The 21823-nt window shown below is 41.5% G+C and overlaps 1 protein-coding gene and 1 long non-coding RNA gene across 3 annotated transcripts in view; one reads left to right on the plus strand and one right to left on the minus strand.

Annotated features, from left to right (window-relative positions):
- Nucleotides 1–5803, plus strand: part of OMA1 (OMA1 zinc metallopeptidase) — a 32392-nt gene extending 26589 nt beyond the window's left edge. For both annotated transcript variants that reach the window (XM_028733326.2, XM_028733323.2), the window contains one exon: nucleotides 5348–5803. In XM_028733326.2, coding sequence (XP_028589159.2) covers nucleotides 5348–5533 — 186 coding nt within the window. In that variant the 3' untranslated portion in view covers nucleotides 5534–5803. The remainder of the gene's footprint in view (nucleotides 1–5347) is intronic.
- LOC144327786 (uncharacterized) lies at nucleotides 2150–19424 on the minus strand. The gene is made up of 2 exons (XR_013392914.1): nucleotides 19085–19424; nucleotides 2150–2389 (listed from the first exon to the last, which is right to left on the minus strand). It is a non-coding gene; the product is annotated as an uncharacterized LOC144327786 (long non-coding RNA).
- Nucleotides 19425–21823: the final 2399 nt, after the last annotated feature.

The raw sequence follows: 21823 nt of genomic DNA on the forward strand, positions 1-21823 counted from the left end.
ACACAGACGTTGGGCAGGACTATGTTTTGATCTCTGTGGAAACTGGTGTTATCCTTGAGTAGGACATTGGGGTCTGGTTCCAGGAGCACTTGGTTGGGATGAAAGGTTCATAGCTCCTCCTTGGCTGAATTGATACGTGCCCTAAAACGACTCTCAGTTTAGCATTATGTGCAAACTAGGGATTTTAGATTTAAATAGCTATCAGTTAAGGCAGCTTCACACCCCCTGGTTTGAAGATGACTTGTTTAGAAACAGGCCTGAATACGCTGCAAGTCAGTGTCTGATTTCTTGGTAGGAAACGTGTGAATAATTTTGGACAACATGGAAGAATAAAAGAAATGCAGATTAGAGGAGAGATTTTCCTCAAGACCACAAAAGGGGAGGGAAGTGTTAAATACCCCCTCTGTATTGGTGTGATCCCTAAAATAACCCCCCCCCCCAAATGCTATCTGCCTATTTAAAAACCTGCATGTTAAACTCAAAGGCACTTCTTTATTTAGGGGCCAGTGGTGTAAATAGACTGTTCCTGTTTGACAGGAGTAGGACATAAAGGTAATCTTAAAACAAAACAACACAGTATAATTGTCCAATGTTCTGAAGCATAAGTATTGGCTATAAAGTATGCTCCAGGTTTTAGATAATTTATGGAGAAGCCGCTTGCTCTGTACAAACATCACTCATTCTCAGTCCAGATTTCACGTTGCTTGTGACACAGACAAACTCAAAGGTAAATATTTTACTAGCTGGTATAATTGAATTGGCCTTGAAACTGCACGGGGCTAGAAAACCTAACATTTTCAGAACTGGAAGAAAAAACACCCCTTTCTTGGATTATACGATGTGTACCTGCTGTACAGTAACGAACAGGCTGTCAACTAAAGATTGCATTTGTGAGAATATGTATTTTATCAGGAAACCTGTTAGAAGAGAAAGTGGCCACTTTTATTTCTACTTCTAAAGCATTCTTGTTCTAAATTACCTGGCAAACCCTCTCAAAGCTTCAGAATTTTAAAGCAGCTTGCCTTTCCATAGTATTTTCTTGCTTTCGTTTTAAAAAATCTGATAAAGTAGATTACTCTGAGGACAGAGTTCACACTTTCCCCATGAGTTCTGTGGGGGTTTCCTTCCCTCAAGTGCTTTCTTGCTATGAATGAGACATGATAGAGCAAACGCCCAGATGATCTTCCGTGGTGCATTCTAAGTATATTGCCGTGCACAAGTCATTTGGCTGTGTTTTCTAAATAATATCTAGCCTTTGCCTCAGGGGGAAAGATGCGGATATTTTACATGAGTGAGAAAGAGAAGTTCACCACCACATAATAGGAACAAGCTACATAAAGAAACTTCTGCCATGAGCTCCCGTGGCTAAAGAATTAAACTGAAAAATATTGACTTATAGGTCACTACTTATTCTTTAGTATACTTAAACATACAATAAATTAATGTGTTTTCGCGTTATCTAAAGCACATTTCCCCCCAGGGTATGGCCTTAGGCTACACTTAGTGAGTAACCCCCCATTGAACTAAATAGAACCAAGTAAACATGCATGGGATTGAATTGCTATTGTTATTTCTGCCATATATTCATATGAGGGGATCTCTGCTGTTGCGGCACACCTTAGGTCACGCTGCCACCTATTAGCAGGTCCTGACCCCACCAGTTGCAAAGCAGCGGCATATGTTGCCAGTAATGCCAGTGCACTGCTGGCCTTAAACAAAACATCAGTAGCCAAGGAAGGGCACTCCCTTAATGAGACTTAACTTTTCCCATAGCGGTTGGAAATTGCTGCAAATATCACTCTGTCTGGAGTGTGGCTGCAGGAGGGGCCGTGCTGAGCTCAGCCCGCCCTCAGCCGTGCCTGTAGTCTTCATCTTGTATTTAATGGAGTATGAATCAGTGTGGCGGGTGTTTAATCAGCCACCTTTCGCCCCCTCTAACTGCTTGATGTGGAATAAGAAAGCAAAAGGGGGGGGGAATCCACCTCCACGGGGTACGAATGTTTTCTCTGAACCATCTTGTGGCTCTTGATGGTTTTCCTTCTACATGCACCAGTGTTTTAGATAAGTTAAAGCAGAGAAAGGGGAGATAGACACTATATAGTTAAAAGAGAGAGGAGGGGGGGAAGTGTAGAGATTTAAAAATGCTAAATTAGTTTAAAAGCGGATTACATTGCCCTTTTCAAGATACAACCTAAATCTTTAGATTTCTACTTGGCTTGAATAATGCTGTTTGACATTAATGCAGTCTTGCAGTGGCTTCTGTTCAGCAAGAAGAACAAGAGGAAACTCTGCCATTGCGAATATCTGTTAAGGAATTGATTGGTTGCTGAAGTGGAAACGGCTTGATATACATCTTGTGAATTTCTATGGGCGATATTCGGAGGGCCATCTGGAAAACAAAGTTACATTTTTTAGAAGAAAAACGTACTCGCAGCAGGGGAGGGAGGAGATGGGAGCATAATAAAAATAAATAAACGATGTCAGAGGGGTATGTGAGACCCTCAACTCAGAGTGGCTTTGGTGATGAGTCAACTATTCTTTTTCCACTGTTGGATTGTGCAAATAAATAAATTAAAAAAGTTGTTTGGCTGGAACTTGTTTCCAAAAGCTGGTATTTGTTTCTAGGCTAGTTTCAGAAAATAGCATTTTTTGAAGAAGCATTTTTTTGTAAGGAGAAACATGGCTTCAATAGCCAGCTCTGCGAGAGAAGCTTTTTATTTCTCTGTGTCTAGTGGAAGTCACACAGACACAAAATGATTCTAAAATTTAAACTTAAAATAAAAATAAAAATTGCTTCCTCGTGCCAGCCAGAATTGTCTGTGTACAGTCAATAACACGGGATACAGCCGCTTCAGGTTGTGTTTTTTCAGGTTACGGACCGCCGAAACCCGGAAGTACCAGAACAGGTTACTTCCGGGTTTCGGCAGTCGTGCATGCGCAGAAGCGCTAAATTGCGCTCTGCGCAGAAGCGCCGAATTACAACCCACGTATGTGCAGACGCGTGTTGTGAACATGCATCCCGCATGGATCACGTTCGCAACCCAAGCGTCCACTGTACTTAACTATGGCAACAGGAGGTGGTCTATTTGTGTTCCACTGATGTGTACTACACGAGGGGTAGGCTGTGGCATTGAGAGCATGATTGGTTTGTGTAAACAGGCGATGTCTAAACTACACTGAGGGTTTCTGCAAAATGCCAGCAGAAGCTACCTAAGGGCCAGCTTGACCATGAACCTGTTACGAAGGTGGGGCGAGTGGGTCTTCATCGCATTTGCTTGATAAAGGCGCTCCACTTTTGCAACTCCCACTGCTCTGTAATATGGCTGGCACCTACCCTTTTCTGCAGTGGCTCCCCGCTTGTGGAATGCTCTCCCCAGGGAGGCTCACCTGGCCCCTTCATTACATACCGTATTTTTTGCTCTATAAGACTCACTTTTTCCCTCCTAAAAAGTAAGGGGAAATGTGTGTGCGTCTTATGGAGCGAATGCAGGCTGCACAGCTATCACAGAAGCCAGAACAGCAAGAGGGGTTGCTGCTTTCACTGTGCAGTGATCCCTCTTGCTGTTCTGGCTTCTGAGATTCAGAATATTTTTTTTCTTGTTTTCCTCCTCCAAAAACTAGGTGCGTCTTGTGGTCTGGTGCGTCTTATAGAGCAAAAAATACGGTATATTACATATATTGAGGTGATAGGCAAAAACATTCCAATCTATTGCCTTTTAAACTGTGTGTATGGTTTTTTTTTATTGTTTTGGTTTGTTGCTATGTTAAGTATTTTGTGTTTTTATATTGTAAACCGCCCTGTGATCCTCAGATGAAGGGCAGTAAGAAATTTAACAAATAATATTTTTTAAAATAAATAAAAATAGCCACCACCTAAAGACTTGGTTATTTGTCCTGGCTTTCAGTAATATCTGGCGCCGATATGAATGATTTTTGGTTGACTGGTTGTGACTTACCTGCCTGGCTTTTAATAACTGTGTTGTGAATTTGAAACACTTTTAGTAAGTAACCCTTCTGAAGTCGCTGTGCAGTGAAGTTGGGTAGGAAATGTTTTGAATGGGTTTATATTTTTTTTAAAGCTTGATTGCACAGCATGTATTTAAGCCACTTTTGCAGCACCATAGCTGAATCAACTTTGAGTAATGTTGCAGTGATGCAAATACGGTTTGATGCTTGAGCAGATGATGAAACATTCAGATCCGTGATCTTATTTTTAACTCTGCACAGATACACTGTGCCAACAGCATGCCAGTCTGGACAATTCCAGTTTGCCCATCATGTGAGTGCCATTTAGAACAATATGGGATATCGTGATAAGAATTTCATGACCAGTTTGACTTTTAAGGAACCAACTTATTGGAAGCATTTCTCTCTTTTTTTACTCTTAAAACATTCAGCATGCTTTCATGCGTAGCCAAAAAAGGAATTGCTTGAACTCAGCTGGAGGACAAGGAGAGGACAGAGGGTGAAGAAAGAGCTGTGAGTGGAGGGTGGGCTTTTCCCATCCTTCCAACCCCATGGAAACCTCAACAAACCTGCTGTGGTCCATGCCCCTCAGGGGTTCCATGGATGGGGTGGGAGGACTGGGCACAAACAATGATTTCCCCAATGCAATAAAATAAATGCATGCGTGCGTGGATGCATTTTCCTGGGAAGGGGTTCCATCAGCTTTCATCAGATTCTCAAAGGGGGTCTGTGACCGCCTCCAAAAAATGTTTAAAACCACCGCTATAGAGTCGTCTCCTATATATGTATGCCTATATTTTTATATTTTAATTAGCTGATTATAAATTATTAAAGCTATTCAAATAAAGTTTTGTAATTTAACACTGGCATCGAACCAGTATTCTTCTGGGTCAGAGAAGTATCTTTTGGTCCATGATGTGATTACATATTAATGACATTGTTTCCCTCGGAGGCCTCTGTTTCAGTGGACACAGTGGATTGGATCCAGAGAAAATGGTGCAGTAGGGAGCCAAAGAAAGCTGACTTCCCTGCCCCTGCTTCCTCCCCACCCTGCCATCCCTAGCTCCACACAAAGCCTCCCCTAAGGGTTGGGAGTCCTGCTGAATTGGAAGGTAGCCTGGGCAGGAAGGGAGGCAGTCTTCAAAATTAGACTGAGGCAGTATGTTTAAGCATCCAGTATTAAACTTTATGCAGCCAAAAGGATCCAGTGAACTCCCAAGTGCACAAACCCTGACCACTCGTTAAATTGCTCTATATTTCATTGGTCTTTGCATTGTAGCAATCCTGGGAAGAAGCTGGTCATTTCCATTTTTAAAAACTGGAGTTCGTACTCCCACGTGGTAACTTCCTTTCTTTCGTCTTTTTGTTGTTGCCGCTGCAGGTAATTAAAATCAGGGAGCACTGCAATTGCCCAGCTTTGCCTGGACAGGATCCACGCTTTGCTTTCAAACTGGCCAAGCAACAAATTCTGCAATCGTCTAAAAATGAGGGAGGCCCAAACCTCACTCACGATGCTCTTTACAGAACAAAGGAGAAGACACACGTGGACATAGTAGCTGGGAAATAACTCTGCAGGTGAAAGCAGAAATGCTTCGTGGATTAACGTTATCCAAATTCTCAAGGCAAGTACTGTGCTCTTCAGGAAACTGCTTCAGAAATTTGAAATGGCCAGACGGACAGACAGTGCTATTAATTTATGGCCACAATTTTTGACAGTGATGTGCCTCTGGAACCCGGCTCTTGAATGGATTTGCAGAAGAATGCTTCACATGCACAAAGAACACGAGGAACAGTTTCTGTGATGGAAGAGAACAGGAAACCTTTGTCTGCATGGGGTGTGGGGGGCGGTGTTCAGCAGTGCCCCAGATGGCACTCACATACATACTGCATGTATAACCAGGCTGTGATAGCAAATCCTCTTGTACACCAAAATGTTAGTCTGACTGTCAGAACTATGTTTTCCCCCAATCATGTTTTAATCTCCACCACCCCCATTTCCCAATGGATGTCTCAAAGGGATGTCTAGCTGAGTGTGGTGGGGAGGGCTGCATATTGGAAAAATGGAAGCATTGCTTCTGTCTAAATGTCTATCCAAGGGCAGTTCTTGCAATGCAGTTTTAAGCTGTATCCCCAGGCTCAAGTTGGATACAAATCTGTCCCTTTGTTGCAAATAATGAAATAGTATCCCTTACCTGTGTAAATCCTCTAGAATTTGTTGCAAGCTCAGTTAGTTTTGTCCGATGATATTTATAAAATATTGGTAAGAATTCGCTGCCTTTTGCAAGGATCAAGATGCAATAAACTGACCAGTGGTCTGGTTCGAATTATCACCCAATTGGTTGACCTGCTGTTGGGATTCCCTCTCTTTGTACTCTCTAAAAGACAGATTGAGTCAACATTTCACTTTGAAGCAATCCCAAAGGACTGTGGAGTAACCTTACAATGTAAACATGTTTGTAAGGCACAAGACAAAATTTTATTGGATAAAATCTGACATACAGCACTAAGGAGTACGGTAGATTATTTGTCGGTGTCATTTAAGTAAACAGAATACCACTTGGAAAGGTTAAATTAGTTACAGTAGACTTTGTCCTGGTCAGATCAGTGCATGAAAACCCAGTGATTGATGCTCAAGGAAACTCCCTGGAGTTGAATGATGTGCTGTGAGGTGCCTGCTAGTGATTTATAAAGCAGCAAGGCATGCCACTAAAGCCACATAGTCCAGACTCAGTGATTCCCCCCCCCCCCTTGTTTCCTTGGGTAAATGTTTTGAGGCATAACTTCACTGATGTCTCTTACTGGACCATAATACTCCTTTGCTCCTTGTTGTCCTTGCAGATTTCCTCATTTTCACCACATGTTCCTGTTCTCCTGCATATGCCTGCATTAAAGTCTCAGCCATGGTTGCTAGACTGCATTTTGCTGCTATCCAACACTGAAATAGTTCTCTGAGTTCTATCCTTTCTATGGACTGCAGACTATTGGGAAATATACACCCCCCCCCATTTGCTTACTCTGGAAAACTGAAATTCCTCCACTTCATACTGTAGAACAAATATTAAATAAGAATTACTTGACACAGTACATCAGAGAAAGGCCCATGGCTTTCCAGCTTTGGTCAACAGCATGGTCCTTTAACATTTAAAAGTTATTTGTATGTTTTTATATGAAAACCTGGGGAAATGTGGGGTGATGGAAGCTCTATCCCCCCCCCCACCCGATGAAAATGTAAAAACATGAAACAATGCCACATACACAATATTTCCTCAAATAGGGGTCCCTGGTTCCATGTCCCCACTCATTGTAGAGCACCGCAGTGCCACAACTCTTATATTCACAAAATCTGCCAGTCCCATAGATGCCAGCTCAGATCCTAGTAGGATAGTGAAGAGGGCCAGATGAGGCTTCAGATCGATCTCAACTTTTAAGGGAGGAAGACTATCTTCCATTACTTAAGAAAGCTAGAGGTTGCCCCCTGTCACCCCTTCTGCTACCCAACAAGCCTTCAGGAGGCCAGTCTCTCTGCCATCTACCATTAGATTGCAGCCATAGTCATGCCCACTAATTTCAGTGGGTCTTCTCTGAGTCTTACTTGGTTGGGTTTCTCCCATACTCCTGGAACAAACTGAAGGAGATGAAAAGCTGCTTTTGATTATTGCAAAGACTTCCAGTCTTCTGAAGTCCATGAAACTCAGAATTGGCAGCTTTGGCTCTTTCATACACTGCTTCAGAGAAACAAAAACTGAAACGATCAGCATGAACCTTCAGTCGCAGAACCAATAAGACTGCAGTGTTTTATTAGACATAGAGATGGAATCCGAAGCAGTCACCTTGTTAAGGGCAGAGCTGCCTTGTCTTGTGAGACAGCACAACACCATATTTTTGCTTTTAAATTGCCTCTTTGTTTTGATTTCACTAAAAGAAAGCATCCAGTATCGACTGGACAAGTGTGAACTAACAAGCTCGTAAGTTGTAGTTTGTTTACTGACTTCAGCTGAAGAACATCAGCTCTCTGAGCAGTGCCAACACCTACCTAATTTATCTTTATTTGTAGGAGGTATTTTCAAGGTTGGCTCTGCCTCTGATTGCCAGACCTGATTCTTTGTGTCTTGATTTAGTGCATACTGCTCCTAAGCCATGTATAGATCAGTATGCAAGATGCCGGCAACAGGTAAAAGCTCACCTTGACCATCTCCTGCCATTTCATTCTTTTTATTTGTAGTGACAGGAGATGTTTGTTTTTTTAAACAGAAAAGCTCGGAAATTTGGCCACTGTCACATAAAGTAAACAGAAAAACACACACTATGATAGTTCTCCTCGCCCCCAGATTTGTACAACTTCTTATTCATGTTGCAGGTGAATTGCTGTAGAGCACAAAAGGCAACTAACTGCAAAGGCCTTTGTGAATGTGCAGAGTTTTTACTTGGTTTTTAAAGTCACTCAGCATCCCAGAAAGCTGGTGGCACTACCAAGAATGCCTTGTTCCTAGTATGGCACCTGAGAAAGTCAGTTCTTGAAATTTATTGTGTTGTCAGCTACATACTGAGGAGGCTATTGTTTAAAGTGTCTAGGCCCCAAGCTGCTTACAGTTGTAAAGCTGACACCCAGCACCTCCTAAAAGGGAGCATGGAAAACGCCTTACATAATGCAGACTGGACAGTGCCAAAATAATGTGCTCAGTCTTTTCCTACAATCGGATAGCTGCATTTTGGTCAAATTGAGGTTTCTGGGCATTTTTGTGAGCTTCTCCAGGTAAACTCTGCTACAGGAGTCTAGTGAGGAAGTTAGTTAAGCATGAATAACTGGCTAGGTCTGGCCTTTCCAGGGAAAGACATGGCTGGTGGTGAGAGCTGGGTGAGGGTACCATCTTAAATGGATGAGGGAGGAAGAAGTGCCTATACATAACATTAAACTTCTAAATAATGTGTGTTCTTATGTGTGCTCTTCCCATTTTCAGAGGCTTTTAGTATCTCTAGGCAAGCTTCCAGGTATATATTTTATTTAAAAAAGGACTTTACATTTCTGCAATATGTGTTACTCTGTGTCCTCAGAGTAATTCCAGTCTTTACTGCTCTCTGTGGTAGGATTCAATTGTAACTCGTGTGAATGAGCCATTACTGTTTCAGCTTCGAACAGGGGTTGGCAAGGTTTACCTCACCTGGGCTGGTTCACTCCAGTGAATGGGCTGGATCGCATGCATGCATGAGCATGCACAGCCGCAATTTCCGGCGTCTGAGCATGCACAGATGCGATTTCTGGCACCGCGCACTGCGTTGCACCGAGCCAGTTTAGCACAGCGCGCGGGGACTCATTGAGTGGGCAGCTCAGTTCGGGGGCCGGTTAAACAACCCCCGTGGGCCGCTTGTGGCCCATGGGCCTTAGGTTGCCGACCCCTGGCTTAGAAGAAGGACACCCCCCTACAAAGAAAGAAGCAACAGGCAAGTTGACCATAGCCTTATTACAAGGTTTAGCATTTCACAGTTGCCTGCATACCCTGTGCAGCTTCTGTTTGAGTATTTGTTTGCTGGGAGCAGACTAGAATAATAGAATTGTAGGATCATCTAGTGCAGCCCCTGCAATGCAGGACCCTCTTGCCCATTTAAGAGTCCCCCCCCCCCCCCGCCACTCATGGTTCAAAGAACATGTGGAGGCAGCAGAAGTGGCTATGCTGCTTTCCCACCAGAAATTGCACTTTTTGACCTAAAGGTATTTGTGTCAGGCAGTGCTTGTTGAGAAAATGAAACAAATGACAAAGTTAACCCCTTTCCTGGTCCCCAATCTCAATCTTTGACCTCCCCCTACACTTTTCCTAGGGCTTGTCCCCACCGGGCTTTGGTGACGATGTGTTCGAGGCCATTTGACCTGTAAAATCAACTTTCCTTAAGTACCTTTGCTACTTCTGTCTTCTTGCCAAAATAAATTAAGAGCCTTGTTATGTTCCGAAAGCATGAAAAAGCCTTAAGCAAAACTAGAAACTATCATTTTGACCCTTAATGGAATCACTTCTAAAATCCCCACTAAGGAACAATCACCTTGATTTATTGCAATGCATCTCCAAGGCACAATAAAAAGCAAGAGTTGCCATGTTGGCCCATAAGAAAACAAAACCAAACCCTCCGTTACTTTGCTTAGGTTCCACTAAAGTGCCACAAAAATAGTAGCAAAGCTCTTTAGTTCTCTGGAATTCATCAGGTGAAATATTAGGATGTGGAATGAATGAGGAAAAATAAAAAGCAAGCAAATAATAAAATGGCTGGATGTTTAAGCTCACTTCCAACATGAAGACTGCAAATTCAATAGGAGTATCCAAGGTGTTATAGGGATCAAGTGCACACTAGGGGAGTCGCGTGTGTGTGTGTGTGTGTCCAAGAATCCTGTCTCTTACAATATTTGGTCTACACAGGATGCCCACAGTTGCTTGCAAGATTAACCAACATAACCAGAAAGTTTTGAGAAGAGAAGACTCCCTGGTAAAGACCCTGATGTTGGGAAAGACTGAGGGGACAAGGAGAAGGGGACGACAGAGGACGAGATGTTTGGACAGTGTTCTTGAAGCTGCTAACATGAATTTGACCAAACTGCGGGAGGCAGTGGAAGACAGGAGTGCCTGGTGCACTCTGGTCCATGGGGTCACGAAGAGTTGGACGTGACTAAATGACTAAACAACAACAACAATAACAAACCAGAAAATTTCAAGTAGCCATTAAATTTGAAGCCTTGCTGAATTACTTTCTCTTTGTTCCTGTATAAGATCTTAGTAGTACTTGGTTATGTGACCTTTTTGTATTCAGTTGCAGGTGGAAGGGATAAAGGATTTTCTGTGCACCCAAAAAGGAAGAAGGAAATTGTTGTACAACAGAATACTTTGTAAAATAACACACAACTTGACAAAACCCAGCTTAAGTGCAGTGAAAAATAATGATGATTTTGAACTCCTTTTAAATCCTTGGCCATCACTGCTTGGTGGCCAGTCAGCCCACTTCAATTTCAATACCTACTCTTTTAAACAATTTTCTTAGATGTGCTGGCGGAGTGCATTGGTGAGGTTTTCCTCCTTCACTGGCTTCTCTGTTCAGTGCTGAGTTTTAGAAATTTGTTTTATTTTTGGTATAGCAATGTAAGAATCATTTTACCAGGGGCTACAGGAAATTTAGCAAATACCACAAGAGGTCTAATAGCACAATAGTGGCCTCCCCATATAAATATAGCTCTGCAGTAAAGCAGCACCATTGCCACTTGCTAATGAATGGCCCACAATAAGGCGATTACCAAAGCCTATTATTGGCTTTCTTCAAAATAAAAACTCATTGCATTAGAGAAGCTGGCTATAAAACTTGCATTGTTCACTCATTGTCCGGTGTTCTTAAAAACTTTAGAAGAAGAGTGGAGGGACAAGTGGAGGGACAAGCTGGGCTACAACTCCCATCATCCTTGACCATGGCTCATGCTGGCTGGGCCTGATGGGAGTTGGAGTCCAACATCTTCTGGAGGGCCAAATGTTTTCCATCTCAGAATTAGACAATGAGATCTGAACCAAGGTATTCTGACCTTGGTATATATGAGCGATCATGAATTTCAGCAAGCAACAGAACAGCCGTGATGGGAAATGGATTACAAGAATGGAAGATGGCAACTCTGTGCTCCTTTTGACAAACTTCTTGGAACCTTGACTGAATGACAGAATCATGCGAGACATTGGCACCTTGGTTGATAAGAACTTGATGGCAAGGTTAAAGAAAACATTATACCTAAAAAAATGCCAAAGATAACAACAAGGGCATTATAATGGATGTGGAATTATCAATACTGTTTTGTTTTGAAGAAAAATATTGGAATATGGCAACATGACCATGACTTTTGAACATGTCAGAAAATCAGGGGGCCTAGTTAAATTTTGGACACACCTGTAGTTTGCATTTTGTGTGGGTTTTGCCTATTCATGCAACGAAGTTACCTGAATTAAATATAATGAATGAATTACCTAATTAAATGAAATTAGTTGAATGAAATTATGCATGAAATGAAATCTTCCATTGTGGTGCCCACCATGTTGAGATTTAGTGGGTGAGCTCTGATGATGAGAGCTTTTCTGCTCAGCCAGTTGTCTCCTGATGGTTGCTACCAATTCTGATAAACAGTTCCTGTGTGGTTGTTGTTCTTAATGTTTATTTTATTCAATTTTAATGTATTTCAAGATTCCTGCATTGCAGAGGGTTGGACTAGATAACTCTCATGGTCCCTTCCAACTTTACAATTCTATGAAATATACATAAAAGGTGGAAAATTCTGTGCTAGTTCCTGATCAATAGAAAATGTCTACAGAAAATCATTCCCCCTTGTTTCTTTCCTTGTTACTGCCTATTCATCTCTTCTTCATGTGCTCCCTCCATCCCCAGATCTGGCTGGATGATTATGAATTTTAATTCAATATGCAGGTATTCTAGGAAACTTAGAAATTCTGTTTCATAACTAGGTAGGCTAGAAGAAGAGACCAACTCTTCACTCAGTGTGGCAAACAGAAAGCCAAAGATATTTATTCAAATGACTCCAATTGATTTGTCAATGCAGTTATAATGCTGTTCTTACTACTGTATAACACTATTCTTATATTATTTTCTATGCACCATATAGCTATCTTATACCACTTTATGTGCCTGTTTTGCTTCAAAGGTCATAATATCTTCCACATGAGGGTAATAACATGTGTACAGCATTACACCGATGGATTTGTTTCGGTTACAGCCTTGGGTCTGTGCTCTTTAATCACTGGTTATGCTTTACTCCCTGAACCACTGGGTTGCTAGTCTGGAAATGTGAACCCGTATTAAATCACCAAATTTAACACAAGTTACCGCGAGACATTGCCCATGGGGCAGTTGAATGTGTAGGGGACAAAATAATAGGAGAGTGGGAGCTCAGGTAAGATGAGGAAAGGCTTGGGTATAGATAAAGCCTGGAATCTAAATAGCACAGTGATTTATACAGAGTGAAGATTTTTTTCCATATTCTGTCCCCACCCGTATATCTCCATTTTCCTCTACAGTCCCACGAGAAACACCCCTTTTCTGTAAGGTAAGGACAAGCAATGCGATGTTACAGCACCATCCGGTTAATGAGAAGGGAGGATTCGAGCGCCATATGGTAGCAGCAAGAGCAACTGACAGTTGTTAAATGTGCTGAGTGCCTGACAAGCCTGAAATACACCCAGCAAGATCCCAACATCCTTGCATCCATTTTGAGAGGTCCAGTACGTTTTTGACTTCTGTTTCTGAAGCAGCAAGAGGCATCTCCAGAAAGCCCACAGAAAGCCGTGATTTCTATCCTAAATATCAAACGAAAGTTGGTCACAATGAATATTTCTGTGCCTTTGACGGCTAAATTTCTAGGACATCTCTGTCAGATTCCATTCAGCTCTCATTCAGCTCTGTCTGCCAGTGTGATCCTCCTGCGATTCCTCCAAATCACTCTTTCTTACTCATGTTGTAGCCTGTTTACCCCATTATCGGGTAGTCGCTGCGAACAATGTAGCACTTAGGTGGCCTCTGCCCTCCTCAAACACTTCCTCCCCCACTGTCTTCTGCATTTGGTTTAAAGCTTGAGGTAATTAAATTTCTCTCTTTTTCCCTCTAGCAACATTGATCTTTATTGGATATTTAGACTCCAGAGAATCAAAGCTCTTTATTCCTGCCTGGAATATGTTGCCCTCAGATTTATTCCCTACGTGCATGGAATAAATGAGGAAGGACTAATGTACTGGAGTCATAGCAGCAAGATTTGTTAACCACAAGATGGCAGTTTGACTGCCTCGGCTAGACTTTTGTAATTGATGCATCGAAGCCGCCTCAGATTTTAGTCTGGCTTTGGCAGAGGATCCTGAGCATCTTCCTTTGGGGCTTTTAAATGGTTTTAAAAGTGAGACTTGGCTTTCAGTATTAAGTCTGCCATGTTCTTGGGGAATGCATTGTATGGGACATAGTATATTTCTGATGGCCTGTATATTTCCGGGAACTTTTCAGATCCGCTCTTGCTTCATCAACTGTGAAATGTCTGTAGGTGATCTGTTTGTGCATAATTACACCTGCCATTTAATAGAAGATTGGGAACATAGAATAACTGCCTTCGATTCACATATCTCAAGAGATGTGCTAATAACAGTAGGGTTATTATAAGTATATATATTTAAGTATTCCAGGGCATTGGAGTTAAAAGATAATATATTAAGAGAGTAAGCACCATGGTATACATGATTTTAGCCCATGTTGGACTTACTCAGAGTAGGCCCATTCATATTAATGGGCATGGCAAACTTATGCCCATCATTTTCAGTGGGTCTACTCTGAGTGAAACTCAGTGGGTCTTGTTTCCATAGGATTGTGTTGGATGTTAGTCTTATTTTCTCTAAGGAGGGGATATACTCCCCTTTCCAGCATAGGAACTAGGCTCTTTTTGTCAACTCCCCTGTTCTCCTCTCCCACCCAATGAAGTGAGGAAGTTGAGTACAACCATTCTGTAGCAAGTCTTCCAAGGTCATCCAATACATGGGGATGCTGTATCAAGCTGCTGTCATTGGGTTAGGGCTAGCATTATTCCTATCCTGACCATGAGATCAAAAATGCTCCCAAACAAGTGGCTCAGACTAGGACATGTCATGGGTGCCTTTTGTTTGTTTAACTGTTACTACTTTGGTTAAAAAAGAAATGGCACTCAAGACACATTCTAGTGTTAGCTGCTTGCTTCAGAACAAAAGAAGAAGAGACCTTGAAGGGAAACTAAAGTGTTATAAAAGCCAGGCACAGGGAACCTGCCTATGCTATTTATTCACTCAGAGTGATTTACTCTACCAAATGCCTCTTGAAACTTAAAGGTTCACAAATCCCATCATTTGGAAATGACAGTAGTTCAGCAGACAGGTATTAGGTTTTTCTTGTCCACCACATGTGTGTGTGTTTTAAAGAGAGATTATTAGACTATTTATTTAAGTATTTTGAAAATTTCTAAACTGCTCCTTCATTCAGAATGGATTCTAGTGCCCTGTTCTTAAAAATTCAAATTCCAATACAATATTAAATCAATGACAAAAAACAACAAAAACAAAACATCTGACACGGAAAACTGTACAAGCAGCAGTACACTTTAAAAAGCTTAGCTTCCTTAGCTAACTTGCCAAGCCCAGAATATAGAAGACACAATTTTGACATGGGTTCTTGATGAAGGAAAAAAAGCAAACAAAAGGAGTAATTCAATAAATACACTGAAATACTGCTGGGATGGTTTCTTTCATGCCTGTAGCTTTCCCCCTATATTTTCAATGTGATGATAATTCCAGTGACAAATGTGGAAGACAAGACACAGGTGGAAATTTATAACTTGCGGCCCCAAAGGACTGATGGTCCTTTAAATAACCCTTAAGAAAGTACTCCCTTATACTTTATTTTTTTAAAAATAAAAAAACCCACAGAACAAAACCTTCTGTAGAACAATTGTGGCAGTTACTGTTCCTTTCATAAATGCAGTCTGGTTGTGGCTGTTGTCTCTACCGCCTCCCCTGCCATTTTGATTTACACCACTGCTTGGTTGAGTAGAAGTCTTCCTCTTATTTATGACAGTAACCGAACTTTGTACTATGGATTTAATTTGGGATGTGAACTAAAATATTTTCCTGGCTTTGGGTATAATCCTTCACTGTTTGCTGGCATTCTTGAAGATGAGATCTGAGCGAGTGTTTTAAGGAACAATCTCTGAGGAAAACTCCTCAAATTACATATGTATTCTGGATGAATACATGTTTGACTCTGAGTAGCGCACAGTAAGATGAATCTATCCATCATACATGTTTAGTGTAAAAACCTATATTTGCTTTTCTTTCTATCCGTACAGATTCGATCACCATAGCTGGTTTGTCATTTGCTAAATACATGGGCTCAGCTCTCCGCGACCCCAGCTCATCAGTTACCAAGTGAGCAGGCTGTCATAGAAGCTACGCATATCATTTATTACTGTCAGGTATCCAGAGATCAGAATCTTCCCAGAGCTTCTTATCCTTTGATGGCTTGGAAATAGAATGACTAGGAAAATCTTGTGCATGAGAATAGGAAATGCGAAGCCTGAAATCCTGCAGGAGTTGGGCCAAAAATAGGGTTGGATAAGCTTGATTTAATTTCAGTTTTGCAACCTATTCTGTCGTTTAAAATTTGCTCTGCATAATGCATCTTGGCTGTTTCCGGGAAAACCTAATGCAATACCAACGTTTCAATAGGAACAGGTTTGGCCTCCAGAATGATTGAAATGGCCTGTAATCACCGAAGCTGGAATGTAACTTGCTTCTGAGAAGCTGTGGCTGCATCTATGGTGGGGGTCGTGAAATATGCTGGTTCACCTTGTGACTGTGTCCCTGGAGGTAGTTGGGATACATCATGTGGAAGAAAATGCACATACCTGAACTGCTCCTTCATTGTAAGGCGTTGAACTAGATGATCCTTTGTATCCCTTCCAACTCTCTACAATTCTATGATTACTGGATGCCCATTGATAAAAGTTGATTTCGACTTTGGCTGGAATTTTATTTATGCAGATGTTCATTCTTATTTATATAGATTTAACCATGCAGGTCTCCATATAAGTCCCTCAAAGTGATTTACAGAATGAAACAATAACATTGTGCCATACAAGAAAGGAATCAAATACCATTATTAAACATTAATACGAGCAGCGCATTAAAGCAGACAAACTTAAATGTTCATAGTACCCAATTCCTAGAGGCCAAGGTCCCTTCACCCCCCATAAAATATTTGATGGGGCCAGACTTTCCCAAATTTGATGGACAGACAGCGCCATTCAAATTGTGCCTGTGTGCCGCATCTTGTGATCAATTATGTGGGGTGGGGCTTACCTGCCCCCCCAGTATTTTATTCATGTTGGCACCCCTGTAAAGGTTACAGAAGACTTGGCAGAAAAGGTCTAAACCAGAAACTTGAATTTAACTCAGATATAGACTGTGCGATAGTAAATGAATTGCTGCTATATATAGTGAACAACTAGCTTGAAATAGAAGCCGCATTCTAGGCAAGCTGAAATTTCCAAACTGTCTTCAAGGGTGAGCCCTACATATAGTGTATTATAGTAGTCAATATTCAGTAATTTAACAGTGATTTTTGGAGGCAAATGCTTCTAATACATTATATTTTAACAATATGGTTTCATTATTGCTTTTCTAAGATGGAATAGTGTTGTCTTAAATTCCTCAGTAATTTGTCTTTCTTTCATCTGATATGCCTCTGCTTAATAGAATATAGGAATAGGAAAGCATTTCCCCCCATCAAATAAATATGTAAACACTGTAAATGTGGTTCAGTATAACCTGACATGAGTTGTTTAAATACAGGAGTCTGCACTTTTCTTGTTATTTTCCCATTCTGCCATGTGGCCGACTGATAACCAGCAGATTGTCTCTGACTATTTGTTGTTGTTTAGTTGTTTAGTCGTGCCCAACTCTTCGTGATCCCATGGACCAGAGCACGCCAGGCACTCCTGTCTTCCACTGCCTCCCGCACTTTGGTCAAACTCATGCTGGTAGCTTCGCGAACACTATCCAACCATCTCGTCCTCTGTCGTCCCCTTCTCCTTGTGCCCTCCATCTTTCCCAACATCAGGGTCTTTTCCAGGGAGTCTTCTCTTCTCATGAGGTGGCCAAAGTATTGGAGCCTCAGCTTCAGGATCTGTCTCTGACTATTACCCTACTTGAACCATCACCCCTTGACTGAAATGCTCGTTTTTGACATCACAGCATAATATGCTCTGAGTTGCACCTTAAACCACTTCTCTTGCCTCTCCCAGTTTTGCTTTCTCTTTCTCTTTCTGCATGGGGAGAACTAACCAGCTCTGCTTACTGAAGTGTGTTTGCTCAGCAAGAAGCCACTGGACTTCCAAACAGAAATTACTGGGGATTTTCCATTTAGGCTGCTTATTGCAGACTGAAAGCTCTTTAAGCATATATTGATAGTTGCTCAGTTTTATCAATACACCTTAAGACATCCCTAATGCTGTGAATGCTCCTTTTGGAGTCCCTGCAGCCCGTCAGTGCAATGATCTATTGCACTGCACATATTGGAATAGCAATGTCTCCATTGGGCCCCAGGATTCAGTTAATTGTCTTCTGTCACATGAGACACCCAGGGATGTTATCTCAACCATTTGGAACTTGGTGCAGGTCAGTTGGTTGTGTTTTGCAAATGCTAAGATGGTCTGCTTACAGGTGCTGGTTTTAAGGATACCTTTGCACAATACTTGCATGATTAGTGATACAGTTCCCTTAACAAACAGTATTTTTCCAAAAGCAGGAACCCAAACTTCCAACACTTCTGTATTTTTCTGAGCTCCTATGTCAATGACCAAGCAGCATGATCCACTGTAAACATCCCATTAACCTAACATGTGACACCTATGGAGGGTTTTATTCACTTAGCTTGAAGCAACTCAACAAAGCGTATACCCTCTGCTTGGCAACCATATCACGATTTGATAAATACAAAGCTGTTCTTGTTCTCTCTCTCTCTTTAACAAAATGGCTAATTATACCCCTCCATTTCCATCTTACTGCTCCTAATTAGATTCTTCTTAAACAAACCAGCTCTTCCCTGGTGCCCCTCAAACGCATGAGAGGTGGTTATCATGCACTCCAATACCACTTGTTATCTTCCCTCATGTCAACCCTTTTGGCTCATTAATAGCTCTACTTTTGCTCTTGCCCGAATTCCCAGTCCACTCCTCCACATCTTTCAGTGACAGCGGAAATGTGTTTCCGAGGCAAAGGAGCCTCCTCCTCCACCACCCTATTGCTCCTTCTTATAATTATATGTATGCAGTTTCTCAGATGTGCATAGGATGGTCCTGAACATTGGATGGTGCCAATTTCAAGCATCAAGGAGGCCAAGAGAGAGGGTTACAGGGTCTCTACCTCAAATAATGGAATCCATATAATCCATAAATTAATATCCGTAGCATTCTATCTGCATTAACGCCAAATATCTCTGTGCTTCTCAAATCCTAAATGATCCATTGGCATACTTCTTTGCGTGCTAATTTTAGCTAATAGCTATCTAGCTGGAAGAAATGAATTACCTTCAAGGTGTATGTTATGCCTCTCACACATTTGGCTTCCGACACGGTGGGCTGTTTAAGTCCAGCGTAACATGCAGTCACACTGTTTTTATTCCTCTTGCACGTCATGCCGTGTTCCCTGTGAAGATGCATTGACTTAGTTTCATTTTCACATTTTACCAGTGTGTGTACAGCCTTGCATTTAAATAGTCTCATTTCCTTTTGATACAGTGACATCTTCTCAGGAGAGGCACCATCTGACTGTCCTGAAAATTTAGCGATGTCACAAGTCATAATGGAAAATCGAAAACGCTGCGTTCTTGGGAGAGCTTGTTGGCTGGGCATGCTGCTGTGTGCTGCTTTGCGGAAAATTGGGGGGGCCTTTCTGAATGATCAGTTTCTAATGCATTAAATGCACAGTTTTTGTTTTGAGTCCACCCAGGTTGCACTTCATTTTCAAAAAGATTGCTTTCCCCCAGAGTAATGTGCTGTATTTTTGTACTTGGAGGAACAACACGGAGCTGTCTTCTGGTTACAAGTTTCATTGCTATAGTGATGGGCATGAGGAACGCAGTGATGGAGTGTCATGGGATCCTATTGAAAACATGCCCTCCAACATTTCTCTGATGAAAATAGGGATGTCCTAAATAATAATAATAATAATAATAATAATAATAATAATAATAATAATAGTAGTAGTATACCCCACCCATCTGAATGGGTTGTTCCAGCCCTCTGGATGGCTTCCAACATATATAAAAACATAATGAAACATTAAACAAACTTCCCCATATAGGGCAGCCTCCAGCTGTCTTCTAAAGGCTGTATAGTTACTTACCCTTTTTGGCCCAAGGGTTGCATAACTCCACACCCTCCAACATTTCTCTGATGAAAATAGGGACATCCTAAGGAAAAGTGGGACATTCCAGGTTCAAATCAGAAACCGGGATGGCTTCTGTAAATCCAGGCTTGTCAGACACAGCTCCCTCATTCTTGTGGCTCTTGTTTTGTGCTTTTTGATCTTGCCACCAGTTTGTATGTTCTCCTCTGATACTCCATTTCTCGGACAGCAAGAATAACACCAATAAATTCAAAACCTGAAACTTGGGAACAGAATGTGTTATAACAAACTGAAGTAGGTAAACCTTCCTTTTGTGTACATTGATAGCAAAGCCTGGTACAGTCGATTTGGATTATTTGGTTACAGAATACTTAAAAGACTTATTTATGGGTTCACGGTAGATTACTAAGGCACACTAAACTGCTTGTAGTCAATGCATCTGGTTGTGGAGAGGGAGCAGGGAGACAATATTCACTTAGCAGCCTTCTGTGCAATGTTTGGCATTGATTAAAATTGTCCAGTGTGGCAAGCGGAATCAAAGGAGAAACAAGCAAGGTAAAACAGACCTTGGGATGCAGGCGACAGAGAAAGCCTGAGTTTTACTCTGCTGGGTCCCAGAAAATGCCCAGACTTCAACAAAGGATTGCCTCCAGCTCCCTTGTATATGTATGTGGGATACATAGCTCTTGCAGTGCCCTACAGCATCTATAATGCCATGGAAACAGCAAGCACTTCCAAAACAGTAAATGTCAGCCCTCTAACAGCAAGCCATGAAGATTTAGGAGCTTTCACAAAGAAATTATAGTTCCCTGCCATCCTGTCTGCATTTTTTCAAAGTGAGCTATATCAAAATATGGATGTGAGACTGGTGCACCCCCCCCCCCAAATGCTGGGCTAGTTCCATGGCTTTCAAATCACATCTCTGTAAACCTAGGAGCGTTGTGTTCTTAAAGCAGTCTGCACTATTTGAATTAAAAGCATTGGGGTTTTTTGTGGGGCTCTAGGAACCTGCTGTCTCCTTTGGAAGGCATACCCAATAGTTAATACCTTCTGGGCAGCTATAACCGGCCTGACACCTGCGGGTATAGGTTTATATATCAATTTTAATAAAAAAATAAAATAAATTAGTGCTATTATGGTAACACTATACACATGGGTCCATCTTTATGCCTTCTCTCATTTTCCAAGGGTGACAAGTCTTCTGATGTGCTGAAACCACATGTTGGTTGCCACATGACCCATAGTAGGACAAGGGTGCTATTTTTTTGTACGTTGTTTTCATCAATATATGCATTTTTGCAGCCTTTAGTATATGAATTTTTCTACATATTATTTGCCTGATAAACTGCAGTGGAAGATTTGGAGAAGTGTGAATCTTGAAGAATGGCTGTATTTTAGTTTATGGATTGTTTTAGAAAGTACGAATTACATAGGTTCGCCTTAAAATGCAAACTGAGTGGAATTGCTCCCTAATACCTAGTGAGAAGTAAATGTGTTTCATGTGTTCAGCCAGCGCATGCCTTTTTGCTTAGTTTTTCAAAATCAATTTACGTGCTTTTTGGAGCATGAGTGAATTTTTAAGCGCCTTAACTCTTTTCTTAAAGTGAAACCTTTTGATCCTAGATATATTGATAGATATCCCTTGAACTGCTTTCTAATCCACCGCTAAACTTGTTCCTCTCTCCATTTATTCATATTTGGCTGCTTGCAAGTATCTTGGTTTATTTGTATTGCCTTGCATGTTCCATACATACTGCGTGGCTTCCATGGCTAAGTCAGTGTTGGAAAAGGTGAGTGTTTAATGCTGCTTTTAACAAGATCTGATAGCTTAAGTCCCTGGTGGAATTATTTGACAAGCCCTACGTGGGTACGTTTTATTATCATTATTAATTGTTGCTGTGTGAGTCAGGATTGAAGAG

This window comes from Podarcis muralis, chromosome 5 (assembly GCF_964188315.1).
Source record: "Podarcis muralis chromosome 5, rPodMur119.hap1.1, whole genome shotgun sequence".
Taxonomy (NCBI): domain Eukaryota; kingdom Metazoa; phylum Chordata; class Lepidosauria; order Squamata; family Lacertidae; genus Podarcis; species Podarcis muralis.